Source organism: Rhodamnia argentea, chromosome 4 (assembly GCF_020921035.1).
Source record: "Rhodamnia argentea isolate NSW1041297 chromosome 4, ASM2092103v1, whole genome shotgun sequence".
Lineage (NCBI taxonomy): Eukaryota > Viridiplantae > Streptophyta > Magnoliopsida > Myrtales > Myrtaceae > Rhodamnia > Rhodamnia argentea.
The window spans coordinates 18,519,320-18,538,924 of record NC_063153.1 but is presented as its reverse complement, the minus strand read 5'-3'; the positions used below and the strand labels follow the sequence as shown (position 1 = coordinate 18,538,924).

Below are 19,605 nucleotides of genomic sequence, written 5' to 3'. Positions count from 1 at the left end.
GCCAACGAAGGTGCCCCTACACAATTCGGGAGTGGTGGCACCACCTTCCGCCTTAGCAAGTCCAAACTGGACAGGCTCGCCAGAATCCCATCTTCTTCTATAAGGTCTCCGTCCTCATGGCCGGCGGGAGACGACCTGCGGCGTTAGCTCTGGGAGGCTGCTGGGGAAGGCCACGTCTCGGTGCCTCTGGACCTCGTAGGGGCCGGGTCCAGGGCTCGCGTGCTCCACAGCGGGTGGATCAACATCGGCAAGGAGACGAAGGGATCTTCGTTGGCTCAGCTCCACTTGAACATGAAGCGGAGCTCGACCCTTTCCGGTTCGACGGCGAGCCAAAGTGCAGAGCCCTGGGGCGTTCTAAATTTAAGCCAACATCAGGCAACCCTTCAGCTTTAGATCCAACATTGGCGATCGTGCCGACTGATGTCGAATTCGACGTCGCCGTCGCCCCGCCGAGAGGACCACTTTGGGCTTTTTAGGAGCCCAATAGCCAAATTTGAAAGTAAAAGCCCAACCCAACTTCATCTCTTCAGCCTGCGGAACTTATGAAGACGTGGTAAAAGAAAGCCGAGGGGAAGCAGAGCCGCAAAACCCTAACAAACCTCGCGATTGGGAAGCGAGAGCTGCAGGTGGAGAAGAAAGCAAAGGGGAAAGATCGCGCCTTTCCTTCCCTGCGAACCCCCAAAACTCGCTGCTTCTTTCTCTTCCAATGGCTGTGAGTACTTTGATTCGCTTCGCGTTTCCCCCTTTTTTTTACTTTGTTTAGCTCTCACCTATGGACTCGTGTTGTGTGCAATTTGGTGGATCTGTTTCGATTTTGTGCATTTGAAGTTTGAGATATTGCATTTGAGGCTGTGGTGTAATGGGCATTGCTCGGTTCTTTTCATGGTGAAAGCTTCCACTTTCGTTGGGAATTTTCGTGCTCTTTCGGAATATTGAATGTCTTAAACTGTGCTGGAATTGAAGATGTTACAGTTTTCGGCTGTTTCTATGACGATTTTTTTCCTGGTGTTTTAACTGTAACTGTAACACTCTCAATGTTTGATGTTTGTGTTAGAATTGAGTATCTGTGTCAAAGAGACAGTGATGCGTTAGGAGTATCTGGAATTGAGTATCTGGTGTTTTCGGATGAATATGTTTGGCTGTTTTAAATAGGTTTCCTCTCAATCGCGCACTTCCATGCAGTCTTTAGTCGCACGGTTCATCTCTAATATAGTATATGTTTGCCCCCTTCTCTCTCTGGATAAGAATTTGTACTTTAAGATTTGTAAGTGCTCGAATAGATAATAATAAAGGACATAACTTGCTTACTTTGTTTGTTAAGTGAGGAAAAAAGATGTTTGTTGCCATGTTCTCTTGAATTCACTTCTGCCATGTTGAGGCGCTTCGACTAATACCCTGCTTCCCAAGATAATGAGTCACTGAGCTTTTGGAATTGATGGTTAGAGCATTCGTCCACTTCATAACTGGTTTTCCATACACTGCAGACTATTCCAGTTAATCCTAAACCGTTCTTGAACAACTTGACTGGGAAGCCAGTTATTGTGAAGCTTAAGTGGGGCATGGAATACAAAGGTAATTCCAGCAATCTTCTGAACTTTTCCGATTGGAAACTTTATCACTATGTATTTCCTGCGATATATATATGATGGGCTTCTTTAGCTGCAATCACAGATGTAAGTGTGCCTTTTGTTGACTAACCTAGTATGATTTTGATTATATATGTTTTGTAGGTTTTCTTGTTTCAGTGGATTCCTACATGAATTTGCAGGTTTGTCCCTTCTGACATATCTGTAAATATGTTCTTTTATGATGATTGAATATCCAGTATTACTTCTTGGTAGCTCTTCTTGGTAAATATTGATGGTTCTCAAGGATTTCCTTAATCTGAAAACTTGTGCAGCTTGCCAACACAGAAGAATACATAGAAGGAAAATTCACTGGAAGTCTGGGAGAGATTCTGATCAGGTAACTTCACAACGTGATGGAGAAAAGAAGTTCTCGTCATCATATTTTTCAAGCTCAAGTTCTTTATTATGTTTTATGTCTGTCCTGAGCAAGAACAGGAGATTACAGTGACAGTAAAACCGAACTCTTGATGAGTGATCTTATTTGTCCTTCGCTGTGGCCTTTGCATGCTTTTGTACTTATTCTTTTGCTTGGTGTTGTATGTGGACCCTTTATGGTGGTCAACATATGCTCGTTTTTTCACTTTTTCTACTTGGGTAAGCTGGGGACTTATATCCTTGTAAACTTTGATGTTTGCTGAGTTTTTCTCGTGAAGTAACCTCGGTGTTCAGAAACTGCGCTTCTTTTACACGCCCTCGCTCCCTCTTTGCAGATGTAACAATGTCCTGTATCTTCGAGGTGTCCCAGAGGATGAAGATCTAGAAGATGCAGATCAGGACTAAATGTGATTCGGCTTCGAGTATCAAACATTTAGCTTCATGCAATCTGCGTTCCGAGTAAAGCTGGATGTGATTCATCCAAGAAAATCTTAATCATCAAAAACAAGAGCTGGATTTCATATTGTAATTATGTGTCTTTCTGGAGATGCATTTATATGTCTGAAACTCCCGCGAAATCATCCATGGCCTTGTATCTGAATTTGGCGGGACTACTTGAGTTTGACTTGGATTCGGCTAGAGTTAAGCTTTCAAATACGTTGGGCTTTCTGATCATTGCAATGTAAGGTGATTATTTCTGCAGATCATGTGTTCCGTGTTTCTCGTCTTTCAAGGCACTTGCTCAATCTTCGCTGCAAACCTAGGTCGGACAATTGAACAGAGGAATCATGCCAGAAGGCAACTTGATAAATTCGCAAATTCCCATCAGTATCTTCGTTAACCATAACATACCGCCGCCGATTGCTCTGAAGTTCTTTACTCTGATACATTTGCCTTATCGGAACGCGCTGTTTGAGAGATTGATTCCTGCTATTTCTCAGCCACTTGATCTTGAGAAAATTTCCTGACTGTTTTCTTTGGAGTTAGGATGGGGTCGGGGATTTCGCTCTTCCTATTTCCATCTTCTATGGCAGGACTTTTACAAGAAACGTGATGAGATTTCACTCTTTCTTTTCAAGTAAAACTTTCAAAAAGATCGATTTTTGTTCAAAGCCCGGACGTGAGGATAATAGGAGAGACCAGGATTCCAATGCAACCGAACTTCTCAGCACACAAGTCACAAAACTCACTAGATCAAGGCGAATACAATCAAGTACAATTGTATGGAAAACAGCATAACTGTCATTTTGACCTCTTTCAGGGATTATAAAATAAAAATTGGAGGATACACAAACTAGTGTCTAAATTGTCAATTAGGAATCTGTATGCGTAAAACTACAGCGATAAATAGCACCTTATATTTGTGTCAGGAGACTAAAAAGAATTACATAATAAGTTTGCTATGCCTACCACATGTGACTTTGTGGTCCAACGGTAGGTTTTATGCGTGACCCAGACTAAATGTTGCGTGGTTTTATTTTCTCTGTCCCTCTCCAAAATGGTTTTACAGAGGAGGTGTGCGTCACCACACATCACGCAGATACCTACCAGTCATTTGCAAATTCTTCACCAGACTCTCAGTTTTTGAGCTGTCGAGAGATCCCTGAGACGCATTAGAGAAAAATGGGAACTTGTCATTGCAGAGATGGACCAGAAACCTCATCAAAAGCATGAGCACCACACAATTGGACGAACGTGATTGAGCTGGTGAACTTGAATCCAATTGTATCAAAGCATGATAACATGCGGAGCATTAAATCTATTTAACACTGGCAAGAGCATGCACATACGAACCCAAATTAAAAGGATGTGGTTGGTTATTGCAATAGTTTGAACTCTAATGCCATGCCAATTTAATTAAGGTGAAAAGTCATCAAATTGCAAGATCCCACTCCCTACCGCAAGAGCATGCACACAACTATATAAATTAAAACGACACGCAGTTGGTCTTTGCGAGTTATAACATCTATTCACTTTAATACCATGCCATATGCCAATTAAGTACGGTAGGTGGAATCTGCCACTGAGTATGAGAGTTCAGTCATACCTGCTCTTGAACAATTGTGTGCAAAGTTCTGTGGACGTCCCTAGCCATGCCTTTGGCATCACCACAAACATATATGTAGCCTCCATCGGAGATTATTTGCCAAACATCTGAAGCCTGAGATAAAATGAAAACCATTGAGAGTCAAGAGTCAGTTGAAGCAAGCTGAATAAAGAGGATGAGCTAGAAGCATGCAAACGACGACCAATACCTTCTCTAACATTTTGTGTTGCACGTATTCCTTGGTTGGTCCCTCACGGGAGAAGGCTAAAAGAAGCTCAGACACTGCACCAGCTTTAACAAAGTTGTTCAGTTCGTCTTCATAAATGAAATCCTGCAATAGGAAGACCGAATTAGGTGCTTACAGTCGCATCATTTAAAATATTTACCATCTGCCCCCAAATATATCTAAAAATCTCCAGAGAAATAGGAAATAACCTACCATTCGGCGGTTTCTGCAGCCGAAAAAAAGTATAGATGGTCCGAGTTCCACTCCAGCTTCTTTCAGAGCTAATCTTTCCTGAAAAAGATATCTTGGCGATATCAGGAGCTTGAATACAGAGGAGATCACGGTACAAAACTGAATAAAGACTCGTGCTGAACCTGTAGGAAACCCCTGAAAGGTGCTAATCCAGTGCCTGGTCCAATCATGATAATGGGTACTTTAGAATCTGCAGGAAGTTTGAAGTTTGATTGCCTCACAAAAATAGGAGCCCAACTGCATTGATCACTCTCATCCAATGGCACAGCATTCTGAAAAGACGGGGATAATATACGAGAAATTTAAGTTTAGAAAGAACACATGTAACCTTCATATCACTCCCCAACTTAAAAAAGGAAAACAAGGGATCCCCGGAAGCCAAGATGGACAATCGCATAATTTATCCATTCAAAATTTAAGGATACTTGTAGGCTTGTAGTCAACAAAAGCTTGATAACATTCTGTTTCTCCAGTCCTACTTGCAAAAGTTGTCCAACTATTCTACTTCCTTTACAGAGAAAAGAGCATAATTAGAAGGGAAGTAACAATCATTTTAAATACCTTCATCCAAGTTGAACAAACTCCTTTGTGAGTCCTTCCTGTTGGTGTTTCTCCATAAACTAGTGCACACGTAACATGAATTCTAGAGGGCGCCATCCTGGAAATTTTAAATTGACATTCTAAGTTCAGCAAGCCAAGTATGATTTTGTAAATAGTAGAACAAAAACTAGTAAATGCTCGAAATTTACGAATCTTAAAGGCCACCTTACAATCTTAATTTTGTGATGTTACAAAGAGAAGTTCTCTTCTTAGTGATTTAAGAACGGTCATTTATGCATTTCGAGCAAGCATCAAGCTCCAAGAAGGAAGGAGTATACTATACAGCATCTCTGAAGCTCTCAAATGCGAACCTCTCTCTAAAGCACGTCCTTAGATCCAGCTTATTGAAGGAGAAGGGAAAATAGAAAGCAATATGTAAGCGTAGAATCACCTAGGAGAGGAGGAGATTGAGTAAAATCTGGGTTGCAGCCGCGGAGCAACTCCTGCAAAGAAAACACCAATGGGCGGTTTTGCAGAAGGGAACTCAGCCATGACTTCAAGGAGGCTTCTTTGGCTGGCGACTACCCACTGTGCATACTCATCCTGTCACATTTACAAAGTAGTTCAAGTCACATTCTACTTTAGTTACGGAGAAGCATTAGATATACCAAGAACAATTACTCAGTCTTGTATACTAAATGCTATGTTAAGTTTCCATTGCTGGATTGAATGAAGCTAACAACCATGTCTTGAGCCCTGCATATTTCATTAGCCATTTAAATACCTCCAAGCATAATTCAGGCCATTTACTAAGATCTAGCACCCCTAGCACTGCCTGTACCACAATATGATGGAAGCAGAAATATTCCAATAATAAATAAATCGGACCTTTCCAGCGGGTGATGCAAGATATCTCAGCCGATCAGCCTCATTTGGATCAGAAGCATGAGCTGCTAATGCAAGCAAAGCAGACTGAAACCACGTCCACAACACCATTAATTATCTGTAAGGTTTACAGACATGTGAAAACATTATGACATAATATGAACCCTTATACTGTGGACTGACCTTTTTCGGTGAACTCAAGAGATCTGCATATTTATATAAGGCTGTTCTTAATGTACAGGGTGGGAATGGAGGAGGCAATGAGCCACCACTAAATGGTGTACCATCCTCCTTATCGGTGTGGATGGAGAAATAAGTCTCTGGTGGCACACCCAATAAATTCAATGCTTCATCAACAGTTTCCATTAGATTCTCACAGTAAACACCAACATGATCCCCGGTCTCATATCTGGAGAAAAAGCACGCATGAGAGGATGGAAACTCTATAATGTCTCCCACAAGAAATCCTTATATTCTACAAAAATCAGAACAATTGACACAAGCAACAAGACAGAAGACACATATCAGAAACAACACCATTGGCAACTTACGCAAGTCCAGTCCCAGCAATGTCAAATTCCAAATGAATGCAGGATCGATCAGATTCAGGAGTGTGGAGTTCTTTCCTTAGGGCAACATTAGCCCTTCATGCAGCAGAAAAGGCAAATAAGAGGTAAAAACAAGGAGATAACCAAGAAGCCTGAGGAAAGTAGCAACATGCATTCTCAAAGGACACTTATATCTCTACCTGCATGGGTGTTGAGCATCAATAACGGCATTACCGTTGGCACTGCTTAAGCTTTTCTCCAGAGCCGGTGTATCCATAGGGTCACGATACACAACCCTATATTCCAATACAGCAGCCGTATAAGGAGTAGAAGCACTTGTAGCATCATCCTCATCGCGTAGCAAATTATCCAACTCCGGCCACACCAACTCCCGCCTGTCGCATTGACAACCAAACAATTATGAGCTCACAAAGAAATGATCGGCCTACACATATTCGAGCTGTGAATTAAACCAAGCCTATGCTGAGACACTTACCACGCACTGAAGTCATCCTCGATGCACTGATCATCATCCCCAAGACCCACTGGCACGAGACGCTTCGCACCTGCAGAGCCACAAACCAGCAGAGAGAAAGCAATGAGAACTAGAACAGACCACCTTGCCAAGATGGCTAATGCCTGCTTGGGACGTACTATATCACTTTCCCACCTAATTATTTCCTATAAGTGCTATTATGGTTGCACTTGATACAGAGCAACAAGAATGAGAATGGGCGTGGACTTGCATAGCCTACTCTATAACATCATCAACAAACAAATCTATCTATCTATCTATCTATCTATCTATCTATCTATATATATATATATATATATATATATATATATATATCAATCCATTTGTTTTCTTCCCTCTTTCTTTTCTAAGTATCTGCCAGCAATGTAAGTTGTCGAGCATTTCTGAGTGAAGAAGACAAATAAATGACCAATGCCACAAATATGATTGACCAAGAAATGTTGGAAAGCAGTAAAATCCAAAATCTTCCAGGTTGTAAGATTTCTGCAATAAGAGCAATCAATTTGAAAATGCCAATTGTGTCAGAAAAGAAAAAAAACAAAGTTACCATGATTATATCAAAAATAGTAATAGAAGTTGATGCATAATCCTTCTATGTAAAGGTAAGCGACCAAAGCAACAGAAGCTTGCTTTGCATTTTAAAAGAGCCCAGACTTCTAGTCAAGAATCAACTTAAAGTCTACAGCAAGAATAGGAATATCCGAAGCAGGTTCAAATACCTTGCTCAGCAAGGCCATCATCAACCTCCTTTGCAACCTATGTCAGGAAAGCATAGATTAAACTAACATGGGAAGATGAAGATTGAATAAAAATCAAACCAAAGGTTCTCCATCTTATAAGGACAACAGGACAAAACACAGATTGCTAAATACTTGATTGGAGTTGAGTCGGACCTTGTTAAAATGCTCATACTGCCTATTGCCAAGACCAAACACTCCATATTGCAGGTTTTGAAGCCATTCTCCTCTCTCTGTTCCCTAACCACATTTTCATGCAATCAAGAAATGAGCCAAACTCTAGTCCTCACAACAAACAGAGAGTTGTTCAATTTGAGTTCGTCCAATTTACCTCAGTAAACCACTTAAAGAACCTTGCTGCATTATCAGTTGGCTCACCATCTCCGTATCTACACCGACATTGAAAGTAAGACAACATTGGATGAGGGGAAAAAATAAGTAAATGATGAAACTGGTCAACAATATCTCATTCCAAGTATGTATAAGCTCACGTCGCCAGAAAGAAAAAGGCCAGGGTCTCCTTCTTCAGCTTTTCCTCATACTCCTCATCATCAGCGGCGTAATCATCCTAAATGCCAAACAGAAACACTCTCAAGAATCACATCAAGCATCCGGAGCCGCAAATTATCATCATCGATATTACTCGTCAATCAAAACCAGAAGACCAATCAAAGAGAGGGTCAACTCAACTTTACCAGGTCAACAACTCTAAACGCCGCCTTATCATATCTAGCTTTTGCTTCATCAGCCATTGCCTACACAGCCCAAGAACCAGAGACCAACATTACAAAACACGTCCACGCCAACCCAACTATCAAAAACACTGATTTCCACACGGCAATCGAGTTCACGAATAAGATCGGCGCCATCAGTGCACAGACCACAAACCTTAGCGAAACCTTCGGCCGTACCAGTCTGAGTACCGAAAAAGATGGCGACTTTCTTTTTACCGTCGTCAATCTCGGGCTCGAGGTCTTTGACAATCAGGGGCTTGGGGGGCTCGAAGGATCTCGCCTTCTGGCCGCCGGATCGGCGCCAGAAGAACACGACGACGCACCCGATGAAGACCGCGATGGAGGTGGTCAGAATCATCGCCAGCTCTTTGTTCTCGAAGAGAAGGGAGGCCAGCTCGGTGGCAGGCTCCGACGAGGCATTGGAGGGGTCCATGTCGCCCCACGTCTTGTAGCCGACACAAGATCACCAGGTGGCCACAACAATTTGACCGGGCTCGAAGGTGATGATGATGGTGGGGCTGATTGTGCAGAAAGAAGAGGTGTCCGGGGGAAAGTAACCGGAACCCGGATCTTGTATGAAGGCGTAGAATGATGGGTCTTCGCCGGATTCCGGAGGGAGAAAGAGTTGCAGAGGACTCTTCTCTCTCTCTCTCTCGCTCTCTAACTCTGGTGATGGGTTTGGTGAAGTGTGGTTGTGGAGAGAGAGAGAGACAGAGAGAGAGAGACAGAGTAATTAGTCAATGCACCTTAAAAAAAAAATTCATCTTTTCTTCCTCTACTTTTCTTCTATGCTATCTCTCCTTTTCAGGCGCTGAATATACCGTCCACATATATATGTGACTCGCGCTCTTTTGCAGTTTCTATTGTTCTATTCACAAATTTCAGTTTTCGTCGAGAAAATAAAAAAAAAAATTTAGTTCTCTTGAACTAAAGTTTTGAACTTTATGAAAGATTATTACAATGTTATAGTCCACCTCTTTCCTTAGTATATTTTTGAAAAACTGATGCACACAAATGATTAAGAATTTTTTTTAATTTTTATGATAAATAATTCAATAAGATTGTTTCGTTGATAAGATTCGTAAGTTGTCTTTTGAACACTACGACCTGCTGTTTATCGAAAAATCATGCGCTAGACTATTCATAGGGCACGAGTGCGCGTGTTTTGTTTTCTTTACTCTTTTAACGGTGAAAGATAATAATTTGATTATGGTATTGATTATGTTTGATCCTTTGTTCTTGTCGGGGGGAAATAGTTAGATGGGCATTGCGGTCACCTACTTTTTGAAGGCGAGAGAGGTTGTTTTGCCCCTTTGTCTGAATTTGGCCATAGGTTAAAGGGTAATCGCAATTAAAAAGTGTGATTAATCAGGACCTTTTCGGTTGTCCTTTTCAATTGGGAAGAGGTTAACTAGGAGAAAACTCTAGATCGTGACCGAATGGGAAGATAGATGTTGACCTTGGTTTTCTCAATTGGACTTTTGTTTTCATTAGCATTCGGACAAGACAAAGTGAAAGTTGCCCATATTCTTTTCTTTTTTGTTTCCTTTCGAGGGGTCGTCAATTGTTCAGTCATTGTCGTGACCCATTTGCTTGGGCAAAAGAGGGTAGTATGAGGATGGTTTCGGAGCAAAATCGAAAGATTAATCCAGTTTTAAGTTCTTATGGGATTTGATTCGGTTCGATTTCAATTTCATATGTTTTTTTTAGCGTGTACTACCTGAGAATCGAAAATGGAATTAGATCGGGGAACTGACCTTTTATGGATTGTTGTGCCTGCAATATTATGAACGTGGCTTCACTACGTGTAATGTAAGAGGAAAATTCCTGGTTGCAGTCTTATATCTCACCCCTACTTGAAAATGCTTGCACCCTTGCCGTGATAATACAGAAAGCACCTTCACGGCAACTTTAGAGTACCAAGATGTATTGTTCCAAATCCTCCTTCATCGATAGTAATCCTAAAGGTCTCGGTGATCTTACCAAGATCTTACCATTGAGTACCGCATCGCGACTTTTTAGCCATTAAAGATAGGATGCCACCGTTGGGGCGATGAGCCGGTATTTGGAAAATGTTTGATGCTCTTCTAGGAACGAGCGGTTCTAGGGATCGATTCAGATTCCACCTAGAACTTGAAAATCTAGCAGTTGAAACCGGTTCTTCAATTTTTTGAAACTGAAATCTACCTTGTTCCATGGTTGGAATCTATCGAATCCAGGACTTTTGCGCGTTTAACCCGAATCCAGGACTTTTGCGCGAGAACAAGGAACGCTTTCGGCCAAAGTTCCAGGCATGCGTCAAATGTCGAGGCCGGGACTAGTTCGTAGCTTTTGAGGACCAGTCAAGTCGATCGGGACAGATTCAGGGGCCCTACGTTTCTGTCCTGGACCCCGGAAGGGTCTTGGAGAATCATCAGGACGTGCGTGCACGTGAATCTCCATCAGGAACAGCTCCAAAAAAAGCACCCTTGCGGGGACGAAGATGATGGTCTGTGTGCAATCATTCTAGTCACAAGACTCGGGCGACGTGGCTAAGGAAGGATGGTGAGCTCTCTCATTCTGGAACAGACGAACCCCGGAAGATCCTACTCCTACTTAGCGGCAAAGCCAACCTCAATTCATGAATGGAACCGCCCCGCTTTCGCACCCGACCAAGATCATGCGGGGATATTTCGGCAGTTTCGAAACATTTAAAAGTGACGACTTTAATAGTAGCTATGAGAGCCACGAAAGTCATCATTTTGGTAGCGGATTTATTTCTTCGTAAGTCCTTTGTTATTTTGTAACGGCATTATGACGGTAACCATTTTAACAGTTACAACGGTTTATCAATGAATCTCTCTTTCGTTTGAATATAAATTAAAAAAAGCGGCTAGCATAACCATCCGCTGTAGAATGATAGTGTGACGGTCGAAGGCTAGCCACAAATTTTCTTTGAGGAAACCAGTAAACTTCCTCAACCGGTATCAAATTTTGACATAATGTTTCTTTCTTTTTTTTTTAAATTCCTTATTGCAATCTCGAATTGAGAGACAAAATCATAAGAGAACCCCCGAAATCAATTTTCTTGAATATGAAGAAAGAAAGAATCAATTATATATCGAACTATAAATAACTACGAGTAGAAAAATCCGATGAAATAGCTTCTTATTCCGTTCGCTCAAATCCTCTCGAAAGACTATTCGGCGACCTAAAATTAAGACCAGTGGTATCGACTATGACTTCTTCGATTACAAAATCCGCACACCTAATCGGAATATACCGGATAATTATATTCCTGCTTTTTTGGGTTATTAAGCTGTGTTCGGGGAAAATGCATTTTTACATGCATACAAATAAGAAACCTGTTAAATAAGTCTCGATTTTGAAGTTTGGACAATGCTTGATTGATGTTTTACCGTCCGTTTTCCAAGTTAAGGGCATGGTTAGCCAAGCATTTTTCTAAGTTGAACTTCCAACTACAGTCCTTTACATGCACCGCATTAAAAGAGAAATTTTCCTTTCTTTCCGTGTGAAATAAAGAAGAAGGTCTGTTGTATCTTATGAGAATGACCAAGAATTATCCTTAAGGACAATACTTGCACGCCTCGGACGTTTAATCTTATAAGGATATACTTGATGACCCGAGCGATCTCTACGTCATTAGTCGTATCATTCGATAGCGATCGGCTCGTGCCCAGTACCTAAGGAACATTCTCTTTTTCACACATCCTCCTCCTCCTCCTCCTGTATTGTCGGCTCTATATATCGTATGACCCCATGAGTAGATTGTGGCCTTGGATTCGCATGCTAAAGGAGGGAAAACGTAGAAATTGGGAATTCCAGGGCGAATCGCTTTTAAGTTAAAGAATCAAATGGCCGATCGAATTGGTGAAGCGGCCATACATCCTTCTGGCATACTCTTTTGAAACAGGTCACTTAGAAAACAAAAGGATTAGTTGGAAATTAGAGCAGGATTTAGGCTCCGTTTGTTCTGCGGCAATAAGGCCAGGAGGGGCATATTTAGTTGTTAGAAAGTCTATTTTAACAATCTTGGGCGCCAGTCGGAATCTCACTAGCAGAGCGGACGCACACGAGGAAAGGGAAAAAAAATTGATTTTAGTATCATATTAGAAAGTCCAACAAAAAAACTCGAGCTTATAGTTAGAGAAGATGGGCCATATATAAAGAGCATATAAATCCCTCGAAATAAAGAGACATAGAGCAGAAGGGTATCTTGGTTCAAATGATAATTTTGTCAAATAATGTTAACACATAATTAGCGAAAATTCTAAACAAGGGCTTGAAGTCCCGCCGTTTTCTTTTAAAGCAAGTCCAAAGTATTCCTTGTTTTAAAAAAAGGGTACTAGTCTTAAAGAAGGGTCTAATCTAGCTGGCAGGCCAAATCTTTCGCCTAGTTAATGGCATTTCTATCTTTTTTTTTAAATTTTTTTCTCCCCTTTTTTTCCTTTTTTTGTTTTTCTTTCTTTCTTTATCGCTAGTGACTGGTTGTAGGCGATGACCAGCAATCGGATAAGGCTGGGCGAGGGTCGCCTCACACCAGCGAGGCCCCGTGGGGAAAATGAACAATTAATGTCAAATTAAAATTATGTTTAGACGAAAATGCCCTTGGTCTCTTATTCGAAACTGTCGTGATTACTTTAGGCTCTTGATCGACATTTTCTGGCGTAATTACAGCCTTACTTGCCTCCCAATTTTCATTTGAGAATGAAAATGACAAGATGCAATAAAAAAAGACCGGGAAGTTTTCCTAATTAATACATAGAAAAAGAAAAGGAAAAAGAAAAGGAAAAGAGGGGGAGTGGATTTTATTCCACGAAAAGGGAAAGGGGAGTCCAAGGAGGAGTCCAACTTTTTGGAATAATAAATTTAAAAGGAGGGTCCATCGTACCATCTACCATGGAGGTTTCCGTTTTTCAAACTTAGCTCCTCCTCCTCCTCCGCCGCAGATCTGTTCTTCTTCTGAGCTCTCGTCTCCCTCCGGCAATGGCGGCCACTGACACCCAGTTCGATCTCAGTGTAAGTTCCCTCGTTTCCCTCGTTCCCTATCCTCCATTTCCATTTCCAGTTTCCTCTTCTCTTCTCTCCCTCTCTCTCTAACCCCCTTCTGCTTCCTCTCTCTCTCTCTCTGCATTTCTCGGCAGCCGTCGCGCCACTCCGCCTTCTCCACCGGGTACCTACCTCCTTCCTGCTGCGTTTTTCGCCTCCGTCCATCGCCAGCATTGACGGCTTAGGTTTTTCTTTCTTTCGTTTTTTTTTTTTTCTGGGGGCCCTTTTTGGCTCTCGGTGCAGGGAGTACGCGTTCGCCGATGCCGGGAACTTGGAGCATTGCGCTCGGTACTTGAACCAGACGCTCGTCACTTTCGGCTTCCCCGCTTCGCTGGACCTCTTTGCCATCGATCCGGTGCGTTCTTTTTTTTTTTTTTTTCTGGTTGTGGGGAGGGTGTTGTTGAAAGGTCGAGCTCCCGCTGGTGGTCGTGTTCCGGTCCTGATCTGCTTGCTTTCTCCGGCAGGTATCGATCGCCAGGACTTGTAATTGCATTTACTCTTTGCTTCAGCAGAGGCAGCGCGATGCTGAATTCCGAGAGTCTGCTAACGAGCAGCGGCAGCGGTAGCTTCTCTCTCTTCTCGTTTGGGTGATTTTGATCTAATAATATCACAATTGTTCTACCTGAGCAGATCAAGCTCAATTTTAAATCTTGTGCTGAAAAGCACAGCCCTTTTTTTTTTATAGTATTATCTCAATTTACCAGCTGTTCTTAGCTGAAAATTTCTCGTGTCCAAATATTTGCTTGACAATGTGGTTAAGTGGAATCTGCCATCGTAGGATCATCCAAAGTAGTCCCATATTTCAAATGTACTTACGAAAGGAGCACATTTTTTTATGCTTGGCTCGGAAGAAAGTATGTTGAGATGAATCGCAGTGGTGCTGTGCATATATAATCTTTGCGTGCATTGATAAGTTTTTTTGCGCAATAGACTGCTTTCGGACATCTCAAGATTAGAAGCCAAAGTTGAGAGGCTGGAGTTACAACTGCAAGCAAAGGACAGGGAAATTGCTACCATTACTCGAACTGTAAGAAGCTCTGAACTTTGTGAAGCACTTATAGTTTCAACTCGTGGTTTTGTTGACAATTCACGTTTTCACGATTAGGAAGCTAAAGCTACAGCTCAGTTTAAGGCTCAAATTGAGAAGTTACAGCAAGAGAGAGATGAATTTCAGAGGATGGTCATCGGAAATCAGGTTAAGATTGTTGATTTTTAGCACCGCATCTTGGTGTTGGCTACATGAAATGTGCGGATACTGATTATAGTTGACATGCTTTTCTGACGTTGCAAAAGCAAGTGAGGACTCAGCAGATACATGAGATGAAGAAAAAAGAAAAGGAGTACATAAAGTTGCAGGTTCTCTTCTACTTTGTAGTTTGAAATTCTGTAAGAGAACCTACGCTCGATGGTCATAAATGTATCAGCTTACACTGCATTCCTTGTCATTTTACTGTCCAGACCGTGGCCTTACTGTTGAAATGATCCTTTTTCATTTGCAGGAGAGGCTAAACCAAGTCTTGATGGAAAAGAAGAAGGAATCTAGATCAGGGATGGAGATAATGAATTTGCTTCAGGTAATCATTTAATTGTTGCAGCTTAGCCTTTTGGTCTATTCAGTGGTGGTTCTTGACAATATCATACGTATGAACAGAAAGAAGGTCGGCAACGTGGGACATGGAATGGGAAGAAGGCTGACAATGACTTCTACAAAAAAATTGTGCGTAACCGATTTCTATTGCCTAACTTGATGATATATGGGGTAGTGGCATGGCACTCCATTTATTCCTTCATGATATGATTGTTGTTACTGACAGGTTGATGCTTATGAAGCCAAAAATCAAGAGTTGATGGCTGAGAACAATGATCTGCGGGCATTATTGCGGTCAATGCAAGTATGCGTGTTAGAACTTTCTCATTTATGTTGCACCATCTGCAGTTCTGCTGAGCTAAGAGTCATTGCCTTGTCTTTGGGAGCATTCTGCATGAACTCGCTATTTAGACCATCCCCGTAATCGTTTTTTTTCATTGTCATAGAATCAAAGGGGTTTGATTTAGTTGGGCCTGGTAATGTCTGGATTAATGGACAGTTAAGTCACACCACTGTTATTGGCCTGCAGACAGACATGCGTGAATTTTTCAATGCTCCAAATGGATTGCCCAAGCAATCTCAAGCTGTCAATGGAAAACATGAAAATGACCCTTCCCAGTCTCCATTGGGCGGGAGAACGGTGAGCTATCTTGTAAAACTGGCGGCATCTTATTCCTCCCTGTTGAAGTGGTGCTGCTTTTGCTTGAGTGACTAATTGCTCCATATCTCTAGGATGTCTTTGACCTGCCTCTTCATATGGCCAGAGATCAAATTGAGGAAAGTCTTAGAAATAAAATGGCTTCGATAAAGGTAATTTTCACCCTTCCTCGAAAAAATAGTGATCTGGCCAACTTCAGGCACATAGTTGACTTCTATGCTGTGACAATATAGGAACGGATGGTCCAATTGCAAGATGCACAGAGAGGGTCAGAAGTTACTTCTGAAGCCACTGAGAGAGAGCTTGAACTCGAAGCTCAACTTGTTGAGGCAAGGAGCATCATTCAGGAACAGGTACTGAAATTTGCTCATCCTGCATAAAAGACCAGTTTTCGGGTCATATGTTTTTCTGAGGCTTGTCATGCTGCTGATCGTCATCATTGTCAAACTTGTTGATGAGTTCTAGGTAACATTATCTGGTTGTATCTTGCCGATAAGTTTTAGGTAACATTATCTGGTTGTATCTTGCCGCTTAACTCTTCCTGTTTATGCCTACCAACCTGTTTACCGTTTATTATCTTTATCCATAGAAATGGATTCTGATCAGAAGCTTTGTAATTTTCACCTGATGATCAGTTTGTTGGAGGCTTGGAGCTATCATTTACCATCCTTCTATTTTTCTTGTCCTGCTAGCGTTAATACTCACATAGAGGTTTAAAACTCGTGCATCAAATTTTGCAATTTGATTGTGTCTCCTTTTTGCTGCAATTTCTGGGGCATGTTAATGTGCTCCTCGTTACTAGAGGATATCTGATTCTTTTGATCCATCAAAGGGCGAACCTGTACACTGTAAACTTGTAATAAGGATGTCAATAATGCTAATTTCCTTTGTTTTTCAACTTTAGAGTTGGGAAAACGACCAAGTTTAGACGTCTTGACTAACACTCACTTACTCATATCACTCGAAAATTCAACCATTCCCCAAGTTGTGCATGTGCTGAACCCGTGATGAGTTTGTCCCATTTCCTGTTTTTCCTCGTCATTTGCATAACTTTCCCTGTCTGGTTCGTTTGACTTGTGGGTCTGAGGTTGCATTGGGTCTTGTTTGAAGTTGAACCGCAGTATAATCCTAACCATTTATTGCAGGCATCGATAATGACCAAACATCTTGCAAAGACTGAGAGAACAAGGTATCCCTTCATGTTGCCTTTTAGTGTACGTCATGTTCAGACTTACCTCGAGAAGGAAACTTAATGGAACTGTTTTATGTTTTTGCCTTGATAGGGAGCCAATTATACCATCTCCTCTCGAGGTATACGTTGATCATTACCTAAATTGGCTTCCTTTTTAGATTTTTTTGTCTCATATGATAATGCTAACTAAAACTTGTTAGTCCTGCTGTATGATTCCTTTATCCCTTTATATTTTTTCTCTAGGTTGGTTTTGCTCCCAAGAACTTATTTTAGTCTGTAGAAGATAATGTGACCTCTTATTGCATGGAGTAAGTTCTTGGAACCTTAACTGCAAGGACTGTTTCTTGGTGGTTCAGAGTATCGGGTTTCCTCTTTGACAATGTTCCCTTTTGATTTGAGGAGACGACACTGATGATGAAATTACCTATTGTGAGCTAACACGCTAGTTCTCTGACTGCTGAACTTTCTGGATCAAAGGCTTACTTGCTATCCCATACGGATAAATGCATATACAAGATGCTTGTCATCTCTTTCCATCATTTTGTATCAGGAGTTTCATGTAGCTATGCCCTGACTGCTTCTGTTTATATTTTAGGGTCTTCGAACCGACACAGCATGATGGTTAAGATTCTCTCGAGGGTGTCGGCTCCTATCAACTCAGTAAGGAGACCGAGCTTGTCAGCTCTGTAATATTGTCCTTCAAGCATCCCCAATGTTCAGCAATGACCTGAGCTAATGGCAGCGAGATGATATGTAAAACTTCGTGTACTTCGTGTTAGACTGACTACTTAAGAAACTAGCAAAGAGTTATCAGTAGAGCATCGGGACTGTACCTCATTGTCTGTCGATATTGATCATCTTGTAGCTTGTCTTCAGCAAATGATGTTAGAGTGAAGGCTGATAGCTTGTGGTTGTGGCACACTTCGGGATGATTCGTGATGGTGACTTTTCTAAGTAACTCACCATGAAAAGTTATTAGCCAATTAACTTATTGAAAATTTGACCTGAGCAAAGTCCTTAAATTGCTTCATCTGAACTCTAAGACATAAAATTCGAGGATATTTCTTGTGATGAAAAGAAGAAAAATATTTTATTTACGTCATCTTCGGAGGGCTATTGTTGGGTAGGGTTATATAGGCGTTCCGTGTTTAGGGTGAATCATCGGAGTTTTGGCTCTTGCGTTGTCGATATATACTTCGCACAGTGTCTTTGAACTTATTTATCGGCGACGTACTTCCGGTTCAAAGACACTATGCGAAGTTATTAGCCAATTAACTTATTGAAAATTACTCTCGCTTGGGAAAGATGCTAGACATGAAAGTTGCTTTGATGAAGGGTATGTTAATTTCAAATATGCAAAAAAGATATCAATTAATTGGGAAAGGTCACTTCATTTAGGCTCCGTTTGTCTTTTGAAATAAGTTCGTTTGTCTTTCGAAAAATAAATGATTTAAAAAATATTTGTTAGCAGGCTAGTAGTACTAATGATATCGTCAAAAGATGGAATACGGATTGGAACAATTGATGATCCGTAAATAGTTTTATTATTGCATCTAACTTCATCTTTAATCGTTATTTAGAGGGAAAAAAAAATTGTGAGCGATGGCGAAATTGTCCATATATTTACTTTCATAATCACTCATAAAAATTCACTTGGTGCGATCCAATTAAAAGCCATTATAGCAAAGGCATGTATGGGCTCTCATATGGTTCGGTGAAACCTAATATTGTCATTTGCACACTTCTATTGCAACTTGTACATATCGTACTCCTAATAGGTCAAAAGTGAGCTCCAAGCTCTATTAATTAAGTCAAAATGAGACAAGCAAGAAAGATGGTGGTGAAAAAATATGTACTAATTCTAAGGTTTTCTTCGTTTTGCAGATAACGACTTCCAGAAAAATGTTTTTTCGATTTTTCAACGTTCGGTTCATGAAAAAAAAAATTAAGTCAAGGAAAATATCTTCCACTTATGAAAAAAAAAAACTTTCAAAAGTGGGAAAAATGATTTCTTCTTTTTAAGAAGAAGAAAACATTTTCATCTCGCATGGCTCATCGTTCAATTCTTTGGAATTCAATGGATCCTGTCGCTCTCCGCCAAATTCTGAAGCAACGCTTGGCACCCACTACCCAATGTTATCCACGTAATCCTCCGAATTGGCTATGTAGTGGTCTGATTGAGGCACTTCGAGCCCTCAGTTCTATGGAGTTATCATCCAATCCCATCAAAAATATCTGCCTAATCAAGAATCCGGCTATGCCCTCTCTTAGCTCGCGTTGCAAAGCCTCGGATCCGTAGCCTCAGCACGTCATGCCGCCTCTGACTTGCATCGTCCTCGTCATATTCATCTCCATTCTCTCCTCCGATTGATACTTCCCTCTCCCGTTCGCCATGTTCATTTCCCTCGCGCTCATTGTTCTCTTCATTCTCTTCCTCATCCTCATCACGTGCGCCTGCTCAATCAATTGGCGATTCGGGCAGCTGGCGCCTAAGCTCATCGAGAGTTTTGGGCAACTTGCGAAGTTGGTTTTCGCGTGGCTGGCAATGGGCGGGAAAGAAGTTTGCAGGCTGTTGAGGCATCGTAGGAGAGCTGGAGCTTCCTTGCCGTTA

General features: G+C 41.4%; 3 protein-coding genes across 3 annotated transcripts; 2 read left to right on the top strand and 1 right to left on the bottom strand.

The window, feature by feature from the left end:
* Positions 1–554: 554 nt before the first annotated feature.
* On the top strand, positions 555–2,678 carry LOC115744520 (probable small nuclear ribonucleoprotein F). The gene is made up of 5 exons (XM_030679741.2): positions 555–712; positions 1,485–1,572; positions 1,731–1,768; positions 1,901–1,965; positions 2,339–2,678. The coding sequence occupies exons 1-5, from the start codon at positions 707–709 to the stop codon at positions 2,406–2,408; spliced, it is 267 nt and encodes an 88-aa protein (XP_030535601.1). The 5' UTR covers positions 555–706; the 3' UTR covers positions 2,409–2,678.
* A 544-nt stretch (positions 2,679–3,222) lies between these two features.
* LOC115744516 (NADPH--cytochrome P450 reductase-like) lies at positions 3,223–9,244 on the bottom strand. Its single transcript, XM_030679736.2, has 18 exons — positions 8,662–9,244; positions 8,469–8,528; positions 8,265–8,341; positions 8,105–8,162; positions 7,930–8,013; positions 7,756–7,792; positions 6,998–7,067; positions 6,702–6,896; positions 6,505–6,597; positions 6,137–6,362; positions 5,957–6,040; positions 5,520–5,671; positions 5,090–5,186; positions 4,651–4,800; positions 4,490–4,567; positions 4,259–4,381; positions 4,051–4,164; positions 3,223–3,606 (listed from the first exon to the last, which is right to left on the bottom strand). The coding sequence occupies exons 1-18, from the start codon at positions 8,938–8,940 to the stop codon at positions 3,526–3,528; spliced, it is 2,058 nt and encodes a 685-aa protein (XP_030535596.1). The 5' UTR covers positions 8,941–9,244; the 3' UTR covers positions 3,223–3,525.
* Positions 9,154–17,949, top strand: LOC115744517 (afadin- and alpha-actinin-binding protein-like). The gene is made up of 18 exons (XM_048277134.1): positions 9,154–9,163; positions 13,472–13,526; positions 13,652–13,680; positions 13,800–13,911; positions 14,021–14,118; positions 14,487–14,583; positions 14,662–14,751; positions 14,850–14,912; positions 15,056–15,130; positions 15,208–15,273; positions 15,371–15,448; positions 15,674–15,784; positions 15,877–15,954; positions 16,036–16,155; positions 16,948–16,991; positions 17,086–17,113; positions 17,590–17,657; positions 17,746–17,949. The coding sequence occupies exons 2-17, from the start codon at positions 13,494–13,496 to the stop codon at positions 17,611–17,613; spliced, it is 1,146 nt and encodes a 381-aa protein (XP_048133091.1). The 5' UTR covers positions 9,154–9,163; positions 13,472–13,493; the 3' UTR covers positions 17,614–17,657; positions 17,746–17,949.
* The last annotated feature ends 1,656 nt before the right edge of the window (positions 17,950–19,605 follow it).

Coding starts and splice junctions, on each gene's coding strand:
- LOC115744517 (XM_048277134.1), top strand. CDS start 13,494: ATGGCGGCCACTGACACCCAGTTCGATCTCAGT. Junction 14,752..14,849: donor GGATGGTCATCGGAAATCAG/GTTAAGATTGTT, acceptor ACGTTGCAAAAG/CAAGTGAGGACTCAGCAGAT. Junction 16,156..16,947: donor GGAGCATCATTCAGGAACAG/GTACTGAAATTT, acceptor CATTTATTGCAG/GCATCGATAATGACCAAACA.
- LOC115744516 (XM_030679736.2), bottom strand. CDS start 8,940: ATGGACCCCTCCAATGCCTCGTCGGAGCCTGCCACCGAGCTGGCCTCC. Junction 7,793..7,929: donor AGTATGAGCATTTTAACAAG/GTCCGACTCAAC, acceptor TTCCTGACATAG/GTTGCAAAGGAGGTTGATGA. Junction 6,041..6,136: donor TCTTGAGTTCACCGAAAAAG/GTCAGTCCACAG, acceptor ACGTGGTTTCAG/TCTGCTTTGCTTGCATTAGC.
- LOC115744520 (XM_030679741.2), top strand. Junction 1,573..1,730: donor GTGGGGCATGGAATACAAAG/GTAATTCCAGCA, acceptor TATGTTTTGTAG/GTTTTCTTGTTTCAGTGGAT. Junction 1,966..2,338: donor CTGGGAGAGATTCTGATCAG/GTAACTTCACAA, acceptor CCCTCTTTGCAG/ATGTAACAATGTCCTGTATC.